We start from the raw sequence: 21,471 nt of genomic DNA on the forward strand, positions 1-21,471 counted from the left end.
CTCTCTCTTTCTCTCTGTCTCTCTCTCATTACCTTATGGTGTGTGTGTTGGATCGGATCTGAGGGACCTGGGTCGTTTTTGAGGATTCATTTCTGTAACTTTGGGTGGTTGCACCCCCCCGTGTCTTTGTTGTGCGCCCCGGTATCTTGGTGTGCTTATGCTTGCCGGAGCTAGAAATAAATACTGCTTTTGATATTCACCTTGGGAGTGACCTTATTGGCCTCCGGATCGCCACACAGACAAACGAATCCGATTCCCCCCCAGTCAGGGCCGGACATGAACGTGTGGCTCGTGGGTCTGGGTTGTGACACTCACTCACTCCCCTTCCCAGTGGGATGGAGGCGAGAACTGGATGGGCAAAAGCAAATAAAACTTGTGTGTGTCGAGAAAGACAGGTCAGTGGGCAGAAAAAAAAAGGAAAAAAACACCCCACAAGTGATAAGGCAATTGCGCACTGCCTCCCACCAGCAGACAGATACCCAGCCAGTCTTTGAGCAAGGATTACTTTGGAACACCACCACCAATGTTACTGCCAAACATGACATCACATGGTATGGGATATCCCTTGGGTCAGTTGTCCTGGCTGTGTCCCCTCCCAGCTTCTTGCGTGCCCTAGCATTCGCTGGTGGTGGGGGAAGCAGGGTGTAAGTAGAGAACATCTTGATGCTATACAAACATTGTTCAGTAACAGCTGAAACACTGGTGCCTTATCAGCATTGTTTTGGTCACAAATGTAAAACATAGCAGCATAAGGGCTGCTATGAAAAAGATTAATTGCATCCTAAATAGACCCAGCACACTTATTCTAGCCTTTACATATTAGTGTGACTTAGCAGAGCAAAAATACACTGTTCTTTGCTCATGCTTTCAGTATAGTATGCCTTCCAAAAATGCTCTCATATCATCGCCTCTTCCACACATAAAAATCATTCAAGTGTAGACACATATCAAACTAGTGACAGTTAATCATCAGCCACGCAGTGAAACAGTATGACTACATTATTAAAACTCAACTAGCACTTAGTACTTTAAATTAACGTCCTAGTTTTGACTGGGATAGTAAATTTTCTTCTAAGTAACTACAGCATTTTGAGTTCAGTGTTAGGATAGTGTTGATAACACCTATTATTTACAGTTGTTACCTAGGTAATGTTTATGCTTAGATGGGACAGAATTGATTCTATTCTCAGCAACTGCTGTTCCTTTAGATTCCGGTCTGGGAAGAATGTTGGAAAAGAACTGATGTTTTGGATTATTGCCAAGGAACCCAAGGACTTTTCTGTTTCCCATGTTTTACAAGTAAGCAGGTGTAGAAAGCTGGGAGGAGCAGAGCCAGGACAGCTGACCCAAGCTGGCCAAAAGAAGTATTCCATGCTATGAACGTCAAGGGGCCCTCCTGCTCCAGGTGCCCGGTTCCAGTCTACTGTGTTCATCGTGTTTCTCTGGAACAGCTGTGCTTGCAGTGCTTGCCTTCTGGCATTCACTGTGGGGAGCACACAGTCTACAACCACTATACAGACTGAGTATAGCTTTGTATAATGTAGTAGTAATATAATTTTTTATTGTTTTATTAAAACTGTTTCAACTCACAAGTAGGCTTTTCCTTTTTTGATTCTTCCCCCAGTTGGGGGAAGTTGAGAGCAGCTGCCTCTTCTTTAGCTCCCAGATACAGGCTAAATGTAGACAGTTACTTAAAAAGCACATTTCAACACTAAACTTCTGTGTTTGAAAACAGCACTACTAAGCAAATAACTCAGCCCAGCTGTGCCAGTGAAGGATAACAAATTCTAGTCATACAAAAAATTGCATATCAGACTCCTGATGTAGCCACTGAACAGCAGATTTCCAAAAAGCAGGAAAGAGTGGTCAAATTCAGAAGATCATTCTACATTTAGAAATAAGATATGCAAACAATGATAAATATCTGATGAAAGAAAGCCTTTTTACTGAGTGTTTTAGAGAAGACTGGGGAAAAAAGTTTCTTAGATCTTTTTAGACAGCTATCATGACACTCTAAAACTGATAGGAAACATATGCTGAACTAAACAAGCTTATTACATCAGAAATCTTACTTCTAGAAATAAGTTGTATGCTTAAATACATACAGGGAGCACAGCAAGAAGCCCCCATCAGAAGTTTTTTCTCCTTTCAAATGAACAATTGCTATACTTCTGCCAAATATTGCTATTGTTTGCAAAAGTAGTGGCAGTTAAAAAAAAAACACCACAACAAAAAACAAACAAAAGCAACCAACCAAAAAAAAAAACCCATCAAAAACCAAAATGAATGACCCAGAGGATATTCAACATCAGCTCTATATAAGAAAATTTTCATAACAGAAAAAAATATTGTAGTTACATTGAAATGTACAAATTGAACCCCACCATGCCACGTAGCATCCAAATTCTGCTCTCAGGAAAACTCAGTTATATAGTCTGGACTTATACTGAAGTTCAAGGCCTGATCTCTTCTATGAGCTGGAAGATGCATGGAGAACTAAACCAGAGATCATAGGAAAAGAAGAGTAACTCCAAAGTTGAAGGTGCCAAATACTAGCCTGGATATCCGCATCTCTCCTGTACTCACTCACTATCTTTTGTAATGCTACAACTAGCTTCAGCATAGAAAGAGACAAGATCTTTGTAGTTTGGATGTTCAGGTGTAGGCTGCTGGACTTTGAATTGTTCTGAACACGTACAGTGCAGTGGACAACTTCTGCCAACAAGAGCTGCACTTCATATTTCAAAATGGAACTAACAATATCTCTGAAAAGATTAGACCTGACATCCCAAGGAACACAAAGAATTATTGTGAATCATTTACCTTACACTCATTGAATCTCACTTAAAAAGGAGCAAATGACAACATGTGTATCCTTGTGGTTTGAGCTAAATTAGAGTCAGTTTTGTGACTAACTCAGTTGCTGTAAGTAACTTCATTCTCTGAAAACTAACTGCATGTTTTTGAGACAGTGTTCTTCTCTAAAAGTGATAACACAGGGCATTGGGATGCAAAAAGGTCAATGATTCTACTTAATGAAGGCCATCCTCAAGCTGGCAGAGGGGGCTGCACCTGCAGGGACAGGCGAATAGGGCAAGTAACCCTAAACTGACCAACAGAAGATTACATCCCATATACATGATACTCGGTATAAAATGAGAGATCACGATGGTCTCGCTCTCTTCTGAGATGGCCAACGTCAAGCGAGGACCTTGTCTGTCTGGTTGTTCCTGATCCCAGATCTGTCTGCTCATAAATCCAGTTCCTGAGTCCAGCTCCCTCCTAGCCGTGGACCCATTCCCTCATGTCTGCTCTGCAGCATTTGTGGTGATGTAGAGTCGGGGGGAGGGGGTGCAATCACATATATTTGTATAGATTTTATTACTTTCAAATTATTTTCATTATTGTGAGAAACACTCGCTCACCAATAAAACATGAAAGAGGACAAAATCTTCAAAGCAAAGACATAACAGTCTATTTAAAATACACAAGTCAGCTGAGTCGGATGCATCCCTCAAGCGGAGCACACCAGGCTTACAAAGGTTTTAGATACTTATCTCTCACTCTCAATTACCTGACTTCCTGTCCCCCTCTCTCATTGGCTTGAGACTTGGGGCTCACATTCTTCTGCAACCAGCTGCCCCTTCACAGACCCTGTCTACATTCCTTTCCTTTTAAGGAAAATTAATTAAATTAGTTAAATTAAAAAAATTAAATTAAATTAATTAAATTAATATCACATTTGATATTCCAGCGAGATAATAAAGTTAAAACACATTATTTTTTAATTATTTTTGTTTGTTAATATCAAGAAACAGAAAAAAGCCACAAAGATGAATTCCAAAAGGTGATAATATATAGACACCAATACAAAGCAACAGCATGGCTGGAACCACCAAATATCCAAAGACGTCGATCTCCTGCATGATTAAATAGACGAAAAATTGGGTTACCCTCTATAATGTCAGCTTCATAAGGGTTCAACTCAAGTGCCTCTAGACAAACACACGTACCATGGGGAATAAACAAGAGGAGTTGTAGACATGCGCACACCTACGGGAGTTAGATGAGCAAAATGAGGCTCCCATGATCCAAGAGGAGGTGGTTAGAGAATTGCTGGCCCAGCTAGACACCCACAAGACTATGGGGCCGGATGGGATCCACCCAAGGGTATTGAAGGAGCTGGCGGATGTGCTTGCTAAACCCCTTTCCATCATCTTCCAACAGTCCTGGAAGACTGGGGAAGTTCCACTGGACTGGAGGCTGGCTGATGTGGTGCCCATCGACAAGAAGGGTCGCAGGGAGGACCCAGGAAACTACAGGCCTGTCAGTCTGACCTCAGTGCCAGGGAAAGTCATAGAGCAGGTGATCTTGAGTGCTATCATAAAGCACGTGCAAGAAAACCGGGTGATCAGGCTCAGTCAACATGGGTTCATGAAAGGCAGGTCCTGCCAAACTAACCTGATCGCCTTCTATGACAAAGTGACTCGGCTGCTGGATGAGGGAAAGGCTGTGGATGTGGTCTTCCTGGACTTCAGTAAAGCCTTTGACAGAGTTTCTCACAGCATTCTGCTTCAGAAACTGTCAGCCTCTGGCCTGGACAGGCGCACACTCTCCTGGGTGGAAAACTGGTTGGATGGCCAGGCCCAGAGAGTGGTGGTAAATGGTGTTAAATCCAGCTGGAGGCCAGTGACAGGTGGTGTCCCCCATGGCTCAGTGCTGGGTCCAGCCCTGTTCAATGTCTTTATCAATGACCTGGATGAAGGCATTGATTGCACCCTTAGCAAGTTTGCAGACGATACTAAGCTGGGTGGAAGCGTAGATCTGCTGGAGGGTAGGAAGACTCTCCAAAGGGATCTGAACAGGCTGGACCGCTGGGCTGAGTCCAATGGCATGAGGTTTAACAAGGCCAAATGCCAGTTCCTGCACTTGGGCACAAGAACCCTATGCAGTGCTACAGACTAGGAGAAGCCTGCCTGTAAAGCTGCCTGGAGGAGAATGACCTGGGGGTGTTGGTTGACAGCTGCCTGAACTTGAGCCAGCAGTGTGCCCAGGTGGCCAAGAAGGCCAATGGCATCTTGGCTTGTATCAGAAATGGTGTGACCAGCAGGTCCAGGGAGGTTATTCTCCCTCTGTACTCGGCACTGGTGAGACCGCACCTCAAATACTGTGTTCACTTCTGGGCCCCTCACCACAAGAAGGATGTTGAGGCTCTGGAGCGAGTCCAGAGAAGAGCAATGAAGCTGGTGAAGGGGCTGGAGAACAGGCCTTATGAGGAACGGCTGAGAGAGCTGGGGTTGTTTAGCCTGGAGAAGAAGAGGCTGAGTGTAGAGACATTTTACAGAGAAGAAGGCCTGGATGCTGTGGGACTGATTGATACCGAGCAGTTCTAACAAGGCCTTGAAACAGGGAACTGAAAGATAAACAAAGGCCAGCTGAAAGGAATACAAGAGCTAGTTAGGTGGGAACGAGTACCAACTGAAAGGAAAACAATGGAAGAGAACTATCAACATAGTTAATGTTAGTGTAACTTGGTTTCTTAGCATGTGTGGTAGTTTAGCCAATAATATGTTAGTAGTAGCTTTATGGACAGCTACCTTTAGCCAATAATACACTGTAGATACCCTCATGGGCACCTAGTTATGTAACTAAAAAGGCTTTATAAAGAAACAGCTAAGCTCAATAAAATGTCTTCGATACATCAGATTGAAGTCCATGTGATCAATCCCCTCAGATGGTGACCCTGATTGAGAAGCAACTCGCAGCCTGATTCTGGAGAATGACTGGAGCTACTGAAGCTAGCCAGAGATGCTCGAGACGACCAGACCTCCTGAAGAGAGCCGGAGATACTGAAGACGACAGAGATACTGTGGTACGCTGGGCGATAGAGCACACCCCATCGTGGTGTGTCTGGGGGGAGGGGAACACTCGGCTGACCAATCGCCCAAGTAGGTGTAGAGTTTGAGAAGAAGAAGGAGAAGAAGAAGAAAGAAAAAAGTCCCAGGACAGGTAGGCAGCTGAGATAGTACCCATAGAAATGGGCGTGAATACGTGAGCAGAAGAAAAGTCAGTGTTGCAGATGTTTAAGCATATTTTAAAGAAAGGGGGGTTCGCATAGAAGGAAAGGCCTTAGAACTTTTATCGATGTGGTTAAAAAGTAAAAAAAATGCCCCCAGAAACCTCTCAAACGTTTGATTTTAAAAAACATGGGAGGACGCAGGAGGACAGTGATATTCCGTATTCGGAGTCGAGTGCAGGGCCATCAGCAACTGCCGATAATCCCTTTGATCCGGGGCCAGCAGTCCCTGAAAGAACTTTGATTTATTTTAGTCCGTGGAGGTGTGGTGACCCTAAACAGCTACAGACTTTTCCTGGGATTTGTTCGCAGGAGGCCAGAGACTCAAAAACCTGTAGAGAAAGCACTAACTGCTCCGCTACTGCCGTGGGGGGGCTGCCTGCCGCTGCCACAGCAGCCACGAAAGCCAGGCAGTTTCAGCATTACAGAAGGGACTCGATTAATCAACGTTGGTAGCAGTTCAAGAATCAAGACAGTTTAAATAATGCAATTTTACAACAGGTGTGACTTTTTGGTTTATCAAACACTTATAAAGATACCAGATTTTGAAAGTTGAAACAGGCATGACCCGTATATGGTGTTTATAGACAGACTGAAGGACGCGCTTGACAAGCAAGTAGACAACCGAGCAGTTAAAGAAGCCTTAATTTTGCAATCAGTGACAAAAAATCCTAATGACGAATATGGAAAGATATGGTGCTGTCTGAAAACTCCTACAACAACAGCTGGGATCATTTACCTATCAAGCACAGCTGATCGCTGCCCCCCTGACTGTACACCAGAAAGACATTCTGTTACAGATGCAGGCTTTACTGGAATAATTCAAGCAAGGGAAATTATATACGGGGAGATGGAGATTTTAGCTCAACTGACCAGTCCATGATTCTATGAATGCAGAAACTACAAAAATCATGAACTTGCAAAGTACGGCACTCACAGAGCAAAGAAGAACAATATATTACCATAAGTGAAATATTTGTTAGACAATCGATATAAGCCTTATTAGATAATGCATGTGCATATTTTAAGTATTGTATGTGCCCGGTACCGTGTGTAGTTTAAATATCCATAGCATTGAAAAATTGTGGATCCAATGGTGATAACCAACATTGTACGAATGTATTCAGGTAGCTTTGAAATGAGTGGTCGTGTGTGTGTGTGTTTGAAGCGCTTCAAACGTTTGTAAGACTTACAAATTGGTTTTGATTAATCTTAGAAATACATCTCTGGGACCTTTCAATCTCAAATGTCCACTAAGCCAGCAAACAGGTAGATTTATCTGGGGATGTTTGGAATGAAAGGCTTCAGAAGGAAAAATTTTAAAATACCTAGCAAAACATAAAAAAAGGAAAGAGAGAGAGAAAAAAAATGGATAAAGCCCAGCCTTGCAGCTGTATGTGTGTGAGTACCTCCCCCCTTCTCCTTCCTTTCTAAGTATTTTTCCTTTTCAGCTTTGCAGAAGTCCAGAGGAGTTAACTGTGTTATCTCTCTAGGGCAATGCCAATTTGTGAGAACACTCTGCATTCCAGTGTCCTTATCAGATCAGCAATTGCTGGGCCCTAGCACAGACAACCTTTAGGGCCAATTGAGCCAATGATAGAGGAAAATTCAAAAGATTCATTACGAATTATTGAGTGGATATTTTGCCACACCAACCCCAAAAAACATAGCCACTAGATCTGAAATAATTACAATGATAATCACCAAGAAAAGATAAAGAAGTGTTCAGTTATTAGGCCAAGACTCAACAATCATTTATATCCCAATGACAAAAGAATATGCTAAGTGGTGCATGGCAAATACTTTGAAATTACAAGTAGATCTAACAGATTATCCAGGAAGTATTGATATCCATTTACCAAGTCATGTCATTATTGAACGTACCCATCAAGTAGTAAAAACATTGTTAGCAAAACAAAAAAAAAAGAGGGGGGGAATCAGGAGAGACACTGCAAAACAGATTGATGAAGGTGCAACATGTAATGAATTTTTTGCGATTAGCAGGAGATGATCAAATTGTGCCAAAGTTGAAGCATATGCAAACCATGTTGTCAAAATTAAAGCAAGTACAAGACAATGTGAAAGTGCCATTGAAAAACAGTTATTATGGGCAATGGACAGGTCTGTATAAGCTATTAACATGAGGACGAGGTTATGCTTGTGTTTTAACAGATACAGGACCAGTTTCGGCACCAGCGAGGTGGATCAAGCCCACATTGCTGTGTAACAACTGTTAAGCCCCAACCACGAAAGCAGCTGACAAGAATGAGGAGGATGTTAACATTATGGATGCTCTTAATCCTATGGGTGGTAGTTAAAGGAGGTCCCTGGGTGACCGATTCTTGAAAGAATGCGTGGATCATAGGATGGGTATGAGAACTGTTGGTCAAAGGAGGAATGTTATTTTTAATGGTGTTAATTGCTTTAACAATTATCCCGTGTGTTAGAGTGTATACAACGTCAAGTCAATCGTATGTTTCACCTGAACACTTTAGTCAAAAAACAAAAAGGGGGAATTGTGGAGACATTTTACAGAGAAGAAGGCCTGGATGCTGTGGGACTGATTGATACCGAGCAGTTCTAACAAGGCCTTGAAACAGGGAACTGAAAGATAAACAAAGGCCAGCTGAAAGGAATACAAGAGCTAGTTAGGTGGGAACGAGTACCAACTGAAAGGAAAACAATGAAAGAGAACTATCAACATAGTTAATGTTAGTGTAACTTGGTTTCTTAGCATGTGTGGTAGTTTAGCCAATAATATGTTAGTAGTAGCTTTATGGACAGCTACCTTTAGCCAATAATACACTGTAGATACCCTCATGGGCACCTAGTTATGTAACTAAAAAGGCTTTATAAAGAAACAGCTAAGCTCAATAAAATGTCTTTGATACATCAGATTGAAGTCCATGCGATCAATCCCCTCAGCTGAGGGGAGACCTCATTGCTCTCTATAACTACCTGAAAGCAAGTTGTGGAGAGGAGGGTGATGGACTCTTCTCCCAAGTGACAGGGGACAGGACAAGAGGGAATGGCCTCAAACTCCGCCAGGGGAGGTTCAGGCTGAAAATTAGGAAAAAATATTTCACAGAAAGGGTCATTGGGCACTGGAACAGGCTGCCCAGGGAGGTGGTTGATTCACCTTCCCTGGAGGTGTTTAAGGCACGGGTGGACAAGGTGCTAAGGGACATGGTTTAGTGTTTGATAGGAATGGTTGGACTCGATGATCCGGTGGGCCTCTTCCAACCTGGTGATTCTATGATTCTATACAGGGCTGTGATCTCACTGCCATCACAGAGACATGGTGGGATGGATCCTACGATTGGAGTGTTGGAGTGGAGGGATAGAGGCTTTTTAGGAAGGACAAGCAGGGGAGACAAGGAGGTGGTGTTGCCTTCTATGTCAGTGACCAGCTGGAGTGCATGGAGCTCCACCTGGGGATGGCTGAGGTGTTGATGGAGACCCTATGGGTCAGGATTAAAGGGAGAGCAAGGTCAGATGACATTATAGTGGGGATCTGTTACAGGCCACCAGACCAGACAGAACGAGCAGATGAGGCCTTCTATGGACAGACAGGCACAGCCTGACATTTGCAAGCCCTGGTCCTCATGGGGAACTTCAACCACTCCAATACTTGTTGAAGGAACAACACAGCAGGGTCCAAGCAATCCAGGAGGTTCCTGGAATGTGTTGATGACAACTTCCTTCTCCAAATGACAGAAGAACCAAGAAGTGCTATGCTGGACCTTGTTTTCAACAACAAGGAAGGGCTGGTGGGGAATGTGAAGTTCAAGGGAAGCCTTGTCTATAGTGACCATGAAATGATGGAGTTCAAGGTCCTTAGGGCAGTGAAGAAGGTATGCAGTAAACTCCCTACCCTGGAATTTAGGAGAGCAGACTTGGGCCTCTTCAGGGATCTGCTCAATAGGGTAGTATGGGGTAAAGCCCTGAAGGGAGAGGGGTCCAAGAAAGCTGGTCAATATTCAAGGATCACCTCCTCCAAACTCAGGAAGAAAGGAAAAGTCAGTCAGAAAACCAAAAATAACAAACAAAACCAGAAAAACACAACGCACGTATCTCACACTGGCAAACACCTATAAAACTACTAAAACCATCTCTTGTGCTAGTGCATTGGGTTTGCGTGTCGAGGTTTTGGTATTGGGGGGGCTGCAAGGGTGACTTCTGTGAGAAGATGCCAGAAGCTTCCCCTGTATCCAAGAGAGGCAGTGCCAGCTGGCTCCAAGATGGCCCACTGCTGGCCAAGGCCAAGTCAATCAGCGATGGTGGTAGCATCTCTGAGAACATATTTGAGAAGGGGAAAAAAACTGCACATCAGCTGGGAAAAAGGAATGGGAATATGTGAGAGAAACAACCCTGCAGACACCAAGGTCAGCAGAGAAGAAGAGGGAGGAGGTGCTCCAGGCACGAGAGCAGAGATTCCTCTGCAACCTGTGGCAAAGACCATGGTGAAGCAGGCTTTGGCCGTGCAGCCTATGGAGTACCCCACACCTGAGCAGGTGGATGTGCCCAAAGGAAGCTGAGACCCTGTGGAGAGAGGAGCCCACAATGCATCAGGTCTGTTGGCAGGAATTGTGACCCCGTGGGGACTCATGGTAGAGTAGTCTGTTCCTGAAGAACTGCACACCATGGGAAGGAGCCACACTGGAGTGGGGGAAGAGTGTGAGTAGGAAGGACTGGCAGAGACACGTGTGATGAACCACCAACTGCAACCCCCGTTCCCCACCCCCCTGTGCTGCTCAGGGGGAGAAGGCAGAGAAAATCAGGAGTGAAGTTAAGCCCGGGAAGAAGGGAGGGGTGGGGGGGAAGGTGTTTTAAAAAGATTTGTTCTTATTTCTCATTACTCTGCTCCAATTTGATTGGTAATAAATTAATTTCCCTGAGTCAAGTCTGGTTTGCCCATGACTAATTGCCGAGTGATCTCCCTGTCCTTATCTTGACCCACAAAAGCCTTTCATTATATTTTCTCTCCTTTATCCAGCTGAGGAGAGAGGGTGAGAGCGCAGCTTGGTGGGCACCTGGCATCCAGCCAGGGTCAACCTACCACAGCTAGGTTAACAAATTATGTTCACATTGCTCATATAAAATTAACTGAATACCCAGTTATCACAGAGGGTGTACAAACTCAACTAATTACAAGTGAGAATGTTTAAAATGGAGCAGAAGAATCCATTCTATGTGATTCTAACAGTAATTAAAAAAATCAAATGAAAGGGAACAGAGACCTCTGTTGTCTAGGAGACCAAAACTAGTCATTAGCTACCAGGTTCCATTAATACAAAACAAACTAGCAAATTATAGACTGAAGAAGTAGATAAATCTGTAATGATTCTTTGTATTACTGTTCACTGGGAATGGTTCCAGCATTGTTTAACCATGAGTAAGATGCTTTGATAACATACATAACAGCCAGAAGAACAGTTTGGAGGGGAGGATACATATTCTTGCTTTAAAAAGTTTTCACTTTTGAGGTACACATATTTCTACCAAAAAGGCCAAAACATTTAAAACACAAAACATAGAATGAGAGGGGAGAAAAAAATAGTTAAAAATATAACAACGATAATATGTGCTTGTGTTGCCTTTTTTTCCTAAGTAGAGCTAAATAAGTGACATCAACGATTTTAAGAAACATTCCACGCAGAGCACTGTTTAATTTAGTTCAGTAAAGGACTGCTTCCAAGGACTGGTAAGGAAGTGAGTGCAACATCTTATCGCAGAGGTCAAAAATTGCATAACCTAGGTAGAACAAAAATTGCAGGAAACAAGAACAATGAAAAATGCATAAGATACTTTTGAGGAAAAGAACAGGGGAACATCAGTGATCAGAAATAGGATAAAGTACATTTTTAGCACTGGATAGCAAGGGCAAACATCAAGACAACTAAATATCCTCCTTGGACTTGGAACATATTAACAGGTGTATTGTACATCAAAAGAATATGGAATGCTGCACTTAGAAGAGAAATGACAGCATTTTTTTTTTTTAATTTACATGGAAATCATGAGACAGCACCAATTAAATAACTGAGTAAACTGACAGAAGTACACCCGGTTAGCCTTAGGAAAAAAAGACTAAGGAGAAACAATACACTGAACAGCAAAATGGATTTTAAAAGGGGAGAATTAATTATTTTTAGTGAATGAAGTCAGAAAGAAAACATGGAAGACAGCTTATTAATTATGTAGCTCCTTAAGCACAGCTGAGGGAAGAATAAGCTACCATGGGTGATTGTAGAAATCTTCATTTTTGACATTAGTTTAGTTTAAGTCCAAGGAATAAGGACCTCTTAATGACTGGAGTTGTTTCAATCCAAGTTGAGAAAAACAGTTCTCCTCATCACAAAAACTCTTAGTAGATTATGTCCTTTCATAAAAATAAGAAAGAAAAATTTACCAATAAGTCATTATTCAGTCATCAGTCACCGATCACTCTTCGACTCTGACACCATACAATTTTTGTCTTTTACTTCAAGACCCCCACAAATGACTTTATCCTACCCTACTACTTTATCAGTTGCTGACGGCATATCAGCCTTGACTCTGACAACTTCTTTGGTATTTACTATTCCATAAGCACCTTCACCTAGCTATGCATTTTCCTTGTTGCTTTTTGTGCTTAGAAGGAAGTTCCCAAAGAACAAGAGAGGTATAGCCCAAATCTTATCCTCCAAGCTACTCAACATGCTCAGTGAAGATGTTATACTTGAAAAAATCTGACTGCATACAGACTAGAAGCAGAAGTCAGAGGTCTACCAGGACTGAATTCAGACTGGTGAATCCACCCTGGGAAAATCAGGAGATTAGATCCACAAACCTAGCAAAATCAGTCTTGACCAACTAGGATTTTTTCTGTCTACCACTCCTACTGAAAGGCTGATTCAGTTTTTCAATACCAAATATTAGAATCCTTCTAGTTTTTTTGCTACTGATCAATTATACCCATCTTCAAGCACAACATAAGGCTTCATTTATCTCTCCCAGATACCTATTCCAAATCACATACTCAAGAGCCTTTGCTTTGCTGCATGAAAAGGATAAACTCTTTTCATTTCAAGATAATTTGTGACATTCAATGGAGAGCTTACTTCCTACATGCACTTCATATTGCCCTTTCATAACTGTGAATAATACTATTTGTACACTTTGTGGTAAGAATTCATCCCAAGTGTTATTTAATAGCAACAGTTGTACTTCCTGCTCTCTGTTGAGTACTTCCTAAGATCACACCACTGGCTCAGAAAATTCATCAGGATCCCCCCCTTAAAAAGGATGCCTCTCAAGCTTACTCTCAAGCTTAAGAAAATCCTTGCTACAACAGCTCCTCAGTAAGTGAATCGAGAATAAGTGCGTTGAAACTTTGTAATCTTAGCTAAAAGGTATAAAGGAATTGATCGTGCATATATGATCAACGGTTTATGTCTAAAGGATTAAGTCTGGGATTACAATTGGATCCAGTCGCACCTAGACTCTCTGAGGAGGGGTTTAGAAAGCAACGGGACCCTTTCTGAACCTCGTGACTCAACAGGAGGGTCTCCCATACAGTTTTATCTGACCCCGTCCTCTGTGCAGTAAAAAAATCAAGTGTACTTTGCCATTGAATTTTATTAAACCACTGTTGCATTTACTATCAAATGTTGTTAAATCACTGTTTTATATCAATAAACATATTGCTGCTTCTCTCTTATGAGTAAAGTGCATCACTATCAATCCATCTGCAACAACCTACAATAGTATATTTTAACCTATGATTAAAAAACACTTACTACAAGAAAGAACTGTCCTCAATGATTACACATATAATACTGACTTCAAGGCAAAATAAAGACTATTTCTGTACTGCTTATAAAAAAAAATAAAAAAATCTGAGTATCCACTAGAACAGCTCTTCCATAATTTTAAATTTAACATCTCATTCACCCATCAGCCATTTCCCATCCCCTTCACAGAACGATATTCAAAATATTTTCACCCTAGCACTGCCAGGACACAATTATTAAATAGGATAGTGCAAAAGTAGCCAACTAGGGTGGTCTCAAGCAGTATCCATTACAGGCCACTTTATCCAACGGCCACAGAGCTATGAAGGGTTCTGAGCTACTAAGCAAGACAAATTCCCCACCTCTAACACAAAAAAGAACTTCATAAAAATCACAGGCCAAGTTTGTCCTAGAGCTCACGCCAGTCCCATCTTACAATGGAGTATGCCTAACAAAGCATCATCTCTCTCATCACTATTCTCAAAACTCTTCTTTTCTCGGCTCTGAAAGGTGTGTTTTATGACTCTTTGTAATGTTAAAGTCTCAATAAATACTGCAATACTAATGCAGTATGTGCTAACACTTTACTGAAAATCCGTGGGAACAAATGCAGCTATAATCAATACTGAATATCTATTAAAACACTTTGCAGTTTTAATAGATTATAGTGCAGCTATAGCACTGATGAAATGTACTCTCAAAAGTTAACTACCATGCAAGACAGCTAAAGGACACTTCCAATATCATTATGTTCAGCATTAAATTATGCAAGATTCAGGAAATTTATAAATTCTGAAGTCATGAAGGAAAAACAGATAATGAAGTCAGAAAAAAATTGTATTTTATATCCTCTACTAATTTAAAGACAGACAACTTAACTGGGTATATTTTCGCTTAGTAGTAGTTTTCACTTATAAAAGAAAAAAAAAAATCAACACATTTTTAGAGGAGATGAATCACTGAATTGTTTAGAGTAAGTGAAACTTACATTGGATTTCAAGAGACTGCAGTTTAAGAACTTTTGTACCCATATCATTTCCCAAGGTGGAAGACTACAACTATCCCCTGTCCTATGACTTACAAAACAACCAACCAACCACACCCTACAAAAAGCAAACAAAAAAACAAACACACACACATACATATCAAGGAGACAGCTACATAGGAAAAGGTTTAAGCTGATTTTAGAAATTCAGCTTTGTAAGTTTATTTCATATTGGTTTAGTACATTCAAGTACCAGAGCCTTAAGGACGTCCAAACCTCTCCTACGTGGTCAGACTTGCCTCATCAACTAAGGACTTGCCTGGTCATCATGGGACTATTGGCCAACCCTGGTTACTTTTGCTGGACCTGATCCTGTCCCTGACTTGACTTTCTAACTTGGGCTTGGATCTGCCTCCTCGACATGGACTTGTCTAACACACTGGATATTTGTCTCAATACAGTTACCATCACTGGACCTGCTCTGCTAACCCCACTTGGTTGCTGTGGGACTGCACCATCTACCAGTGAGAACTTTATCAAGTATTTCTCAGTGAAAAGAATAATAATTAAAAAAAAAAGCAGGTTTTCATTATTAGCCCATTTCCATCTACGGTACTCGAGGTTACACCAAGTGTGTGTTTCATCGCAACGCTACTACACCATATTATAGCAGCATTAGCACATCTTCATTTGAATGATTCTATTATATATTTTCTTCTGCACAATTTTAACATGACCAAAAGCTTTTTAACTTTAGACTGCTACTTATCTGTCTGTTTCATTACCTCGTCTTTCAAACACCATACAGAGGACAGCTATTTACAGGGGAATACTATGACTTCAAAAGCATATCAGCCTTTGGGTTCAGTTCAGGAGGTTCCCCCCACACACACCCCTTTTTTTTTTTAAGAAAAACCAAAAAACAAACACACAAACTACTACTAAAAAAAGAAAAGCAGAGATTAAGTAGCTACTGTTTCAAAATCAACAATGTTTTATGATCAATCCAAGCATCTAAATACTTGAAACAAGAAATCCTATTTTACAAATTAAATTCCTTTACGTCCAGGAGACAGCAAAACAGAATCACAGAACCACACAGAATCACAGAATAACCAGGTTGGAAGAGACCCACCGGATCATCGAGTCCAACCGTTCCTATCAAACACTAAACCATGCCCCTTAGCACCTCGTCCACCCGTGCCTTAAACATCTCCAGGGAAGGTGAATCAACCACCTCCCTGGGCAGCCTGTTCCAGTGCCCAATGACCCTTTCTGTGAAGAATTTTTTCCTAACGTCTAGCCTAAACCTCCCCTGGCCGAGCTTGAGGCCATTCCCTCTTGTCCTGTCCCCTGTCACTTGGGAGAAGAGGCCAGCACCCTCCTCTCTACAACCTCCTTTCAGGTAGTTGTAGAGAGCAATGAGGTCACCCCTCAGCCTCCTCTTCTCCAGGCTAAACAACCCCAGCTCTCTCAGCCGCTCCTCATAAGGCCTGTTCTCCAGCCCTTTCACCAGCTTTGTTGCTCGTCTCTGGACTCTCTCCAGAGCCTCAACATCCTTCTTATGGTGAGGGGCCCAGAAATGAACACAGTATTCGAGGAGCGGTCTCACCAGTGCCGAGTACAGAGGGAGGATAACCTCCCTGGACCTGCTGGTCACGCCGTTTCTGATACAAGCCAAGATGCCATTGGCCTTCTTGGCCACCTGGGCACACTGCTGGCTCATATTCAGTTGGCTGTCAACCAACACTCCCAGGTCCCTCTCCTCCAGGCAGCTTTCTAGGCAGACTTCTCCTAGTCTGTAGCACTGCATAGGGTTGTTGTGCCCCAAGTGCAGGACCCGGCATTTGGCCTTGTTAAACCTCATGCCATTGGACTCAGCCCAGCGGTCCAGCCTGTTCAGATCCCTTTGCAGAGCCTCCCTACCCTCCAGCAGATCGACACTTCCACCCAGCTTAGTGTCGTCCGCAAACTTGCTAAGGGTGCACTCAATGCCTTCATCCAGGTCATTGATGAAGACATTGAACAGGGCTGGACCCAGCACCGAGCCCTGGGGAACCCCACTTGTCACTGGCCTCCAGCTGGATTTCACACCATTTACCACCACTCTCTGGGCCCGGCCATCCAACCAGTTTTCCACCCAGGAGAGTGTGCGCCTGTCCAGGCCAGAGGCTGACAGTTTCTCAAGCAGAATGCTGTGAGAAACTGTGTCAAAGGCTTTGCTGAAGTCCAGGAAGACCACATCCACAGCCTTTCCCTCATCCAGCAGCCGAGTCACTTTGTCATAGAAGGCGACCAGGTTAGTTTGGCAAGACCTGCCTTTTGAGAACCCATGTTGGCTGGGCCTGATCACATGGTTCTCTTGCATGTGCTTCATGATAGCACTCAAGATCACCTGCTCCATGACTTTCCCTGGCACTGAGGTCAGACTGACAGGCCTGTAGTTTCCTGGGTCCTCCCTGCGGCCCTTTTTGTAGATGGGCACAACATCAGCCAGCCTCCAGTCCAGTGGGACTTCCCCAGTCTTCCAGGACTGTTGGAAGATGATGGAAAGGGGTTTGGCCAGCACATCCGCCAGCTCCTTCAGTACCCTAGGGTGAATCCCGTCCGGCCCCATAGACTTGTGGCTGTCCAGTCGGGCTAGCAAGTCTCTGACCACCTCCTCTTGGATCACGGGAGCCTCATTATGCTCCTCTAGCTCCTGGGTTTGTACACAGACGGAACGACCCTCCTTACGACTAAAGACTGAGGCAAAGAAGGCATTAAGTACCTCAGCCTTTTCCTCATCCCCTGTTACTGTTGTTCCTTCTGTGTCCAATAGGGACTGTATGGTCTCCCTAGTCCGCCTTTTATTATTTATATATTTGTAGAAAGATTTTTTGTTATCTTTCACTGACTTGGCCAATCCAATTTCTAGCTGAGCCTTAGCCCTTCTGATTTTTTCCCTACACAATCTCACTTCCCTCCTGTAGTCCACCCAAGAGGCCTGTCCCTTCTTCCAGAGGCCATAAACATTTCTCTTCTTCTTGATTCAATTCTCTTCTTCTCGAAACAATTTAATTTTAGATTTCCAAAAGAATTAACTACACAAAATACTGAACAAACTAAATGCTTCTGTTTTACCTTTATCTTCCCAGAGAACATATTTTTTTTTATTTAACATCACATCAGAATCTCTGCTGTAATCTTTTTAATAAAAGGCATGAGAATAGTCACAGGAAAGCTCACAAGTGGATCACAATTAGTAAAAGGAAAACATTTAAGAAAAGGCAGGATCTATTTTTAGACCTTGGCAATAACTCTCCTGCATGATGCCCCCTCTCCTTTTTTTGCCATAATAGTTTGAGATTTTACACAAGCAAAGGAAATGGCTTCAAAGATAAGGAAAATAACTGATCTCATCATACACAAAATTATCAAGCACAAATTAAATATGAATAGATTTGAATAAGGTGTTCAAACAACATTACTTAGGTTGTCAGGGTCCATCTGGAACTACTGGTTCTATGCATAAAGTATTCTAAAACACATAGTCAAATAAATCTGAAACGTCCCTGGTGACTGGAAGAAGGGTAACATTGTGCCCATTTTTAAAAACGGAAGAAAAGACGACCCTGGGAACTATTGACCTGTCAGCCTCACCTCTGTGCCTGGGAAGATCATGGAACAGATCCTCCTAGAAGCTATGCTAAAGCACATGGAGGTGATTTGTAGAGACATTTTATATGGAAGAAGGACTTGATGCTGTGGGCCTTGTTGACATTGAGCAACTCTGACAAGACCTTGAAACAGAGCTAGCTTGGTGGGAAGAAGCAGCAACGGAGAGAAAAACAAAGAAGAAAAATATCAACATGGTTAATTTTAGTGTAACTTGTTTATTAGCATGTGCAGTTGTTCAGCCAATAATATGTTAGTAATAGCCTCATGGACAAGCACCTTTAATCAATAATAAACTGTAGATAGGTGCGTGGACAGCTTATGCACAACCTGTTGTGGAACTCAAAAGGGTATATAAAGAGACAGCTAACACAATAAAGGGTTTTCAATCCATCAGATTGAAGTCCATGTCTCAATCCCCTCAACAGTGATTAATGGCAGCCAGCATGGCTTCACCAGGGGCAAACCCTGCCTGACCCAATTAGTGGCTTTCTATGATGGGGTGACCCCAGCAGTGGACACGGGTAAACTGATGGATGTGATCTATCTAGACTACTGTAAAGCCTTTGACACGGTCCCCCACAACATCCTTCTCTCTAAATTGGAGAGATATGGATTTGATGGGTGGACGGTACAGTGGATAAGAAACTGGTTGGATGGTCATATTCAGAGAGTAGAGGTCAATGGCTCGAAGTCCAGATGGAGGTCCGTGACAAGTGGTGCCCCTCAGGGGTCCGTACTGAGACTGGTGCTATTGAATATCTTCATCAATGATATTGGCAGCGAGATAGAGTGCACCCTGAGCAAGTTTGCAGGTGACACCAAGCTGAGTGGTGCAGTTGCCACACCGGAAGGATGGGATGTCATCCAGGGGACCTGAGCAGACTGGAGAAGTGGGCCTCTAAGAACCTCATGAGGATCAACAAGGCCAAGTGCAAGGTCCTACACCTAGGTCAGGGCAATCCCCTATTTCAATACAGGCTGGGAGATGATGTGATTGAGAGCAGCCCTTTGGAGAAGGACTTGGGGGTGCTGGTTGATGAGAAGCTCGACATGAGCTGGCAACGTGCACTTGCAGCCCACAAGGCCAACTGTATCCTGGGCTGCATCATAAGAAGCGTGGCCAGCAGGTCAAGGGAGGTGATTCTGCCCCTCTATTCCTCTCTTGTGAGACCTCATCTGGGGTATTGTGTTCTGTTCTGGAATCCTTAACATAAGAAGGAGATGGATCTGTTGGAACAGGTCCAGAGGAGGGCTACAAGGATGATCAGAGGGCTGGAGCACCTTCCATATGAGGACAGGCTGGGCTTGTTCAGCCTGGAGAAAAGAAGGCTCCGAGGAGACCACATAGCAAACTTCCAGTACCTGAAAGGGGCCTACAGGAAAGCTGGAGAGGGACTATTCATAAAGGCTTATGGAGACAGGATGAGGGAAAATGGGTATAAACTGGAGAGTGGCAGATTTAGACTAGACATTAGGAAGAATTTCTTCACCATGACAGTGGTGAGACACTGGAACACGTTGCCCAGGGAAGTTGTGGATGCCCCATCCCTGGAGGTGTTCAAGGCCAGGTTGGATGGGGCCTTGGGTAACCTGATCTAGTGGGATGTCCCTGCCCATGGCACAGGAGTTGGAACTAGATGATCTTTAAGGTCCCTTCCAACTCTAACTATTCTATGATTCTATGAAATGCAAACATATATTGATACCCACTAATTCCAAAATTATGCCAATGGCATGACAATCAAGGTTTGGCTTATACGTGAGGCCTTCTTCCCTTTCAAGTAAATGTGCGGATGAGTAAAGGTACACAAGATTACCTTCTATGAGCAGTGAGATGAGACAGAAGTCAAAAGAGATTGAATGATGTAAAACAATGCCTCCAAAATACAGAAAAGCACATGACTTTCCTAAAATAACTTCTGCAAATAAAAGAAATCCAGAAGCATGTTTAACAGAGAGCTTCAAGTTATAGAGCAGTTGTTATAGAGTCCTTGTATTATGATGCATTGCAGATAAGAATTAGAGCGGGGATTTTGCCTGACAGGTACAATATAAGTCTATTCCCATTTCTCATCAAGGAAAAACTACTGCAGTTTAGGCAACACCTTCAAACTGCAAGTATGGTTGTCATAGGTCCCTAGCTTAGGTCACAGAGACACTACATAGGACAAATTACCTGGGCTTATATAGGGGCAACTATAATTTGCAAATAAAGAACAGATAAGGAGGAGAAGCATCCAAACAGGTTAGCTCACCTCAACAGCTGAAACCACAATAGTGGGTAAAGAAACAAGTCTCAGCTGTATGACAAGTAAGCGATGCAAATACTAAAAGCTTTAGAATACGTTACAACACAGCATTTTGAGATGCAGCGTAGAACTTATGCCTGGCCATCAGTAGCCTTCGTGCTCCAGAAATAACGTAAAGAAGCAGGTAAGCTTGTGTTATTTTAGCAATAGAAGGCAAGACTAGAGACAGAAACGTGAACTTGTGAAACGGCTGCGCTCGTTTCTAGAGTTTCCAAAAGCGCTACTTATCCTACAAGCCCCCTCAGAGCCGTCGCACCCCAAGTCCCGCAGAAGACAGGCAGTGCAAACGGCGCCTGCCAGCCCCCTCAAGGCCAGCACTACCCCTCTCCCGCGCACAACGGGACCAGTGCCCCTCCCTCCCACGGAACACCTGCGGCTCCACACAGTCCGTTCTGCCCCAGCCACAACACTAAGGAAAGCTCACGGCCGGCCGCCGCCCGCATCCTCACCTTGAAGGGATTGTTGAGGTCTGGGTCTGCAAAGGGGTTGCTGTCGAAGTCCGTCATGACAGAGGCAGGCAAGCACTACGATCAGCGAGCAGCTCTTCCCTGCAGCGGGCGCGCGCACGCCCGCCCGCCCGCTCACCGGCTCGCAGACTGCCCCTAACCGCTGCAATCCAAGCCCAACCAGCCACGGAGCACCGACCTCCCAAAATGGCTGACCCGG

General features: G+C 43.3%; 1 protein-coding gene across 1 annotated transcript in view; it reads right to left on the reverse strand.

Annotated features, from left to right (window-relative positions):
• The window catches only part of LOC138733795 (secretory carrier-associated membrane protein 1-like), a 122,797-nt gene extending 101,370 nt beyond the window's left edge, over positions 1-21,427 (reverse strand). The window contains exon 1 of the mRNA XM_069881288.1: positions 21,255-21,427. Coding sequence (XP_069737389.1) covers positions 21,255-21,311 — 57 coding nt within the window. The 5' untranslated portion in view covers positions 21,312-21,427. The remainder of the gene's footprint in view (positions 1-21,254) is intronic.
• Between the last annotated feature and the right edge of the window lie 44 nt (positions 21,428-21,471).

Source organism: Phaenicophaeus curvirostris (assembly GCF_032191515.1).
Source record: "Phaenicophaeus curvirostris isolate KB17595 chromosome W unlocalized genomic scaffold, BPBGC_Pcur_1.0 scaffold_34, whole genome shotgun sequence".
Taxonomy (NCBI): domain Eukaryota; kingdom Metazoa; phylum Chordata; class Aves; order Cuculiformes; family Cuculidae; genus Phaenicophaeus; species Phaenicophaeus curvirostris.